The 6,514-nt window shown below is 38.4% G+C and overlaps 2 protein-coding genes across 2 annotated transcripts; one reads left to right on the top strand and one right to left on the bottom strand.

Annotated features, from left to right (window-relative positions):
• Positions 1–2,439: 2,439 nt before the first annotated feature.
• BIO2 (biotin synthase) lies at positions 2,440–3,636 on the bottom strand (the record flags this gene model as incomplete). Its single annotated transcript, XM_043191165.1, has 1 exon — positions 2,440–3,636. The coding sequence occupies one exon, from the start codon at positions 3,634–3,636 to the stop codon at positions 2,440–2,442; it is 1,197 nt and encodes a 398-aa protein (XP_043051842.1).
• A 1,346-nt stretch (positions 3,637–4,982) lies between these two features.
• On the top strand, positions 4,983–6,098 carry GLN1 (glutamate--ammonia ligase; the record flags this gene model as incomplete). Its single annotated transcript, XM_043191164.1, has 1 exon — positions 4,983–6,098. One exon carries the CDS (start codon positions 4,983–4,985, stop codon positions 6,096–6,098), a length of 1,116 nt encoding a protein of 371 aa, XP_043051841.1.
• Positions 6,099–6,514: the final 416 nt, after the last annotated feature.

Below are 6,514 nucleotides of genomic sequence, written 5' to 3'. Positions count from 1 at the left end.
TGTGTGAGTGTACCTTCGAGATAGACTGACAAGAGCATCGTGAGAATATCATCAACAGAAGTTGTAGTGGCCTTTACAAGACCATCAATACACTTGAAGATAACATTATCACCAACTTGCATAGTCATATTGGCATCGTCAGTGGTTAATATAATTTGTTGTTGGTAAATCGGAAGGAAGCCAATAAACAAATGATCGATGCCTTTTATATCTTCGTTGGCATAACAAAAATTAAGATATCGAAAAATCATCGGGATGATCAAGTCATTAGCATAACAAAAACGCAAAAGGTCGTTACGGGTCAAATTCGTTTTATAATTCTTTGGTTAAAGCACCAAACAACAATTTTGACTCGAAGAAACTTTGGCTGCAAAATGCTAAAATTATTAGAAAATTGTCTGGTAGCATTCATACTTGACATGGTGGATTCTGGTCTTAATTACCGTATATATACTGAGCAATAGGTAACCTTTGAAAACTTGACAATAAATACTTCAAATTTCTGTACACACGAAACATTCTCTGGTATTCGTAAGATTATCCAAACACGACATACTCAACTAAAGATTCGGAACAAGCTGCCACAGGTATCCAACACGGTACCACCATCTGGTTTGGTAGCGCCATAGTGATGAATGATAGAATTGAGAGAAAAATTGACAATAAGGAATTTCGATGTTGTCAAACTATGTCAGATTCATGTATTGACACCATCAATGAGTTTAATCCAGTATGAAAAATAAACCAGAAAGAAAAATAACGGATTGATCTTGTTGGAGAGCAGAATTCATCGGTGACTGGGACTAACTCGATTTTGTATGGGAACTTGGTCGCACCATCGTTGCATACACAACGACATCGTTTAAATTGGGACAACTTTGCATCATCTTCCATGGAAACGAATGTAGTTTATTCTATGTTGATGTATCGTAATATTTAGGTGAGGTCATAGAATGCATTTTTTTGAAAAACATCAGAGCTCACCCGATTAGGATGATGGCTTCGTGGTACAAGTTGACTAAGTTCAGCAACTTGGAGAACCAATAAGTTTCCAGTTGAGCTCAACAAGAAGGTTAATATATGTTATTCCAACACGGCGATGGTCGAGAGGGAATCACACTGAGTAGAATTTGAAGAAGTTGGGATTGAGATGGAATATAAATTGAGAGGAATTCAGCCCATATTTAGAAACGTATGGACTTAGAATCCACCGATAATCTTAATTATTGAAGATACATTTCTGAAAACACAATGGAGCAAAAGTAAAACCCACACTTGTCATTAAGCTCATATTAATTGACATCTACCGTAAAGCTACTATCCAGAGCCAACACCATAATAACGATTATGTACCACAAACAGTGAGTCCCGATTTGGACTTATACTAATGTCAAGTTGGAACATAGGTTGACAGCGTGTCGGGATAGCATACGATATTACAGAATTTAGTCTTGGATTACAGTAGGAAGGAATTTACGAGTGTACCCCATATAACTTGGATTGTTGATGAAAAGGAAATCAATGGGCCGGCGATAAGCTACTATCTTTACTGATAAGAACACGGGTCGAACGACCGATCAAATAGGGGACGTCAAGAAAGTGGCTGAGGGGGGACCGTAGTAAGTACCTAGTTCTATCGTGTCAGTTAGTAATAGGAAAATAGTAGATTGTGCGCATTGCATCTAAATCCGATGTAAAGTCACTCATCGACTTTCTCATTGAGATCACATGGAACTCTATTGAAGGGTTTGTTAGCCAAGCATGAGGTTTCGCAATTACACTCTTTCCAACGGATCAAAGGTTAACAGGCTTAATGGGCTCATCCAACAGCTCGTTGGAGTAAGAGCCTGTGTATAATACACATCCTCCGATTGGACAGATTAGAAAAATCTCCTTGTTGGCCAACCTCGGCCTAATGGAACATATACAGGATGTCAATCAGAAAGGTGCCCAATGGACTGAGTATGATAGCGAAACAAGTGTGAGTTTACCGAATATGCGCTTGAAGGTATGGATGGAGTTCGGGGACAAAGAATATATGCACGTTAACCTTTAAAGACTTACAATTCGGTATTATTGTTAGAACGAACAATAAAGTCTGACAGATCAACCTAAACACACTTCGCTATGGTTTTAGCCGTATGATTCCATACAACCGCCATCGTCATGATCAGAGTCAACTTGTTATATGCTCTTCCTCACTATTTGGACCGTGTAACGCTATTAATCTAAGGCGTTTCAGCGTGCCATCTGAAGGGACTTAACTTGACCGTAAAGGGACCGCAATCACATTTTGAACTGTATTAAAACCAAGGTTATTTGAATTATATAACTATTTAATAATGTTGTCAGTTTGCTTACTAACACCATATCTGTAATAACAACTGTAGACTTTTATCCATAGAATACAAGACTTGTTGTAATATTTCGCAACCATCATTAAACCCGTGCAAATACTTGTTCCTTTGAAGCGGCATTGCCTGAAGATTCAACAGCCTCGATTTCCTTGTCACGGAAGGATTTCATTGGTTTCAACCCCCATTTCTTAAGCATTTCAATGTCTTCGTCCCATCCATTGCACATGGTAGTTAACATCTTTTCACCAGTAAAGATGGCGTTACAACCAGCCAAGAAACATAAGAATTGTTCATGTTCTTTCATGGTGTAACGGCCAGCAGCCAAACGAATAATGGATTCAGGCATAATAAGACGAGCAGTTGCAATTGTACGAATAATTGAATCAAACTTCAATTTTCTAGTCAGATCAGAAGGAAGCTTCGAAAGCTCTTCTTCCAATGGAGTTCCCTTAATTGGAACTAATCTATTGATTGGTAAGGATTCTGGATGCTTGTCCATGGTAGCTAAAGTATAAAGAAATCCAATGTGATCCTCTTCAGTTTCACCTAATCCCAAGATACCTCCTGTACATGCCTTCAAACCCACCTTCTGAACGTTCTTTATAGTCTCTAATCGATCATCATATGATCTTGTTGAAATGACTTTAGGGTAATGCTCTCTTGAAGTATCGATATTATGGTTGTATGCTGTTAAACCAGCATCCTTAAGCATATTGGCTTGGTTTTCATCAACCATACCCAAAGTGACACATGTTTCCATCTTCAACTCATCATTAATCCATTTAACCATCTCGGATATCTTTTTCAAACCAGATTTTCTTCCATTCATATCTCTCCAAGCAGCACCCATACAGAATCTAGTGGAACCATTTTCTTTAGCTTTAATTGCGGCCAACTTAACTTCTTCAAGCTTAATTAACTTTTCAGCTTCAGTACCAGTATCATATCTTGAAGATTGAGCACAATATTTACAGTCTTCAGTACAACCTCCTGTTTTAATACTGAGTAAAGTACACAATTGAACTTCGGAAGGATCATGAAATTTCCTATGTTGAAGTTGAGCTTGGAACATCAATTCCTGAAGTGGAGTTTGATAAATTTCTTTAATCTGCTCCTTAGTCCAATCATTCCGTGGTTTGCTTTCAATTGCAACATCAATTGCTTTCAAATGTGAGACCAAAGTAGCATCTGAAACCAGAGCCTTTGCTTTAAGAACATTTGAAGCAGATAATTTTGCAACTGATTTTGAAAAGTGTCTAATAATTGAAACCTTAGTCATACTTATACTTAATATATATAGATGATTCAAGTCTTGAACTGATGAAATTTCAGGAATAAAGGGGTATTATTACTACAATTATATTGTTGGTCTAGACCTTGATTATTTATACGAATTTTTCTATTGGCCTACCTATGGCTGCTCGTGGGCATTGCGCGGGAGTCATTTGAATCATCGACTCAACTAGATTTGAGTCATCCCAGCAGATGACTCCATCGCGAAGTCATCCACCATAGCCATCAATATCGAAGAATTATATATAAACGGTGGTACTGCCCTTCACATGTAGAACAATCAGTAGGCTGAGAATGATTTTTGAAAGCCAGAGAGAAGACTTAAATTTGATGATTGAGTTGCATTAACGACATGGTAAAACATGATCATACAATGACCTCAAACTTTTATTGAAAAAATTATTTTACTTCTTCGTACATACCATAAACATATTCTCTTTGGACAATGCTACCTGGTTGTTGGATGGTGCATATTAGTGGATTGCTGATAGTGGTATCTATCTATTACCACTTGCTTCATATCATCTATTGACTACAACTTCTGGGTTCAAGTACATGAATACAAATAGGGATAAAGAATTCTATTAAGTCCATTGGATCATTTAAGCAACTGCATTGAAGCATGCAACTGTATTGAGCATCATATATTGACCTAAGAATGGTTTTCGAACTTATCTCTAAAATTAGATACTCTAATTCATTGAATTATCGTTAAACTTCAAAGTAATACAAAACGGATTAGCTCAATATTATCATGACACAGTAATAACCTCAAACATAGTTCTATTTGGCTGCTAAAAGAGTCTATTTCATGTTTGCTTGATCTTGCCATCTGGATGTATTCTTGAGTAGTGTTGATTTGCCCTTCCCCTTTAGGTAATGGCACGCGAGGTGCGGAATTGGGAGGCCTATAGTCTGTCGCCGCTGTCAAATTGAAAAGGGACCTCAACACCCTTACACCAAGATACCCAACTAAATTCACAACACGAAGACACAAAACCCTGGAGGCGCATAAGTTTCTTTTTAGGGTAATGGGATATACAGTACCAAACCTTTCCTACTGCCCGGGATTAACACAGGCCTTTATTATCCGGAAATCCCATTTTGATTGGCCAAAGATTAGTATGCCTGTGAGCCTCCCGTCCTGCTTATTTCATTTCTTTTTCTTATCAGAACCGGCCCATACCCGCCATTTGTGTCCAGTTTGATAAATACATGATTATATATAAAGCACCAACATTGTCGCTTATCAATTCCAAATCATTTATACGTCAGACTAAAGAGAACAACCTTCTTTGCTCCTTATATTTATTAACATCATACACATACACAATGTCTGTTCCTATCACACAACAATCCACTATCTTGGCTAAGTACCTTGATTTGGACCAAAGAGGAAAGATTTTGGCAGAGTACGTTTGGATCGATGCCGAAGGTAACACCAGATCCAAGTGTAGAACTTTGGACAAGTCTCCATCATCAGTTGATGACTTGCCAGAATGGAACTTTGACGGTTCTTCTACTGGTCAAGCTCCTGGTCATGACTCTGATGTTTACTTGAGACCTGTTGCATACTACGCTGATCCATTTAGAAAGGGTGATAACATTATTGTTCTTACTGAATGTTGGAACAACGATGGTACTCCAAACAAGTTCAACCACAGACACGAATGTGCTAAGTTGATGAAGGCTCATTCTAAGGAAGAAGTTTGGTTTGGTTTGGAACAAGAATATACTTTGTTTGATCAATTTGACAATGTGTATGCTTGGCCACAAGGTGGTTTCCCAGCTCCTCAAGGTCCTTACTACTGTGGTGTTGGTACCGGTAAGGTTTACGCTCGTGATGTTATTGAAGCTCATTACAGAGCTTGTCTTTACGCTGGTGTCAACATTTCTGGTATTAATGCTGAAGTTATGCCATCTCAATGGGAATTCCAAGTTGGTCCTTGTGAAGGTATTCAAATGGGTGATCAATTATGGATTGCTCGTTACCTCTTGCAAAGAACAGCTGAAGAATTCGGTGTTAAGATTTCCTTCCATCCTAAGCCATTGAAGGGTGACTGGAACGGTGCTGGTTGTCATACCAACGTTTCTACCAAGTCTATGAGAGTTCCAGGTGGTATGGAAGTCATTGACGCTGCTTTGGCCAAGTTGGCTAAGCGTCATAAGGAACATTTGGCCTTGTACGGTAGTGATAACGACTTAAGATTGACTGGTCGTCATGAAACTGCCTCTATGGAAGCTTTCTCCTCTGGTGTTGCTAACAGAGGTGCTTCTGTTCGTATTCCAAGATCTGTTGCCAAGGAAGGTTACGGTTACTTTGAAGATCGTCGTCCAGCTTCTAACATTGACCCATACTTGGTCACTGGTATCATGGTTGAAACCATTTGTGGTTCTATTCCAGATGCCGACATGTACAAGGAGTTTGCTAGAGAATCTACTGATTAATTTTTAACAAGACAAGTCTAGATTGATTCTGTCTTTCTGCTAAGCACCTTATATATTTTACTTCTTTTACACTAAACTTTTACCCTGTACAATTTTTAATACAACACCATACGTCAACTAATTTGATTTGCCTTTGATTTCTGTAGAAGCTTTTGATCTTGCATTGTCTTTGTCACTGCCACTGTTCGGGTATAAGGAACGACGACCGAGGCTATCGTGATTACAATTGAAAAAATAAAATAAAATAAGAATCTCGAAATGTTGAAAACGGGCTTCCTAAACGGGATTAATAGTCTCCTGATAAGAAGGGATGGTCGAACGGGATAGGAATTGCGCGATTACATAATAGAGGGACTTCTGTTTCCGTAAATGGGCTAAATGTTCCTCGGGGCTAAGCCGACTTCAGCATATTCATT

The sequence above is a fragment of the Scheffersomyces spartinae genome (assembly GCF_019049425.1).
Source record: "Scheffersomyces spartinae strain ARV_011 chromosome Unknown scaffold_1, whole genome shotgun sequence".
Taxonomy (NCBI): domain Eukaryota; kingdom Fungi; phylum Ascomycota; class Pichiomycetes; order Serinales; family Debaryomycetaceae; genus Lizanozyma; species Lizanozyma spartinae.
This window is presented reverse-complemented; position numbering and strand designations above follow the sequence as displayed.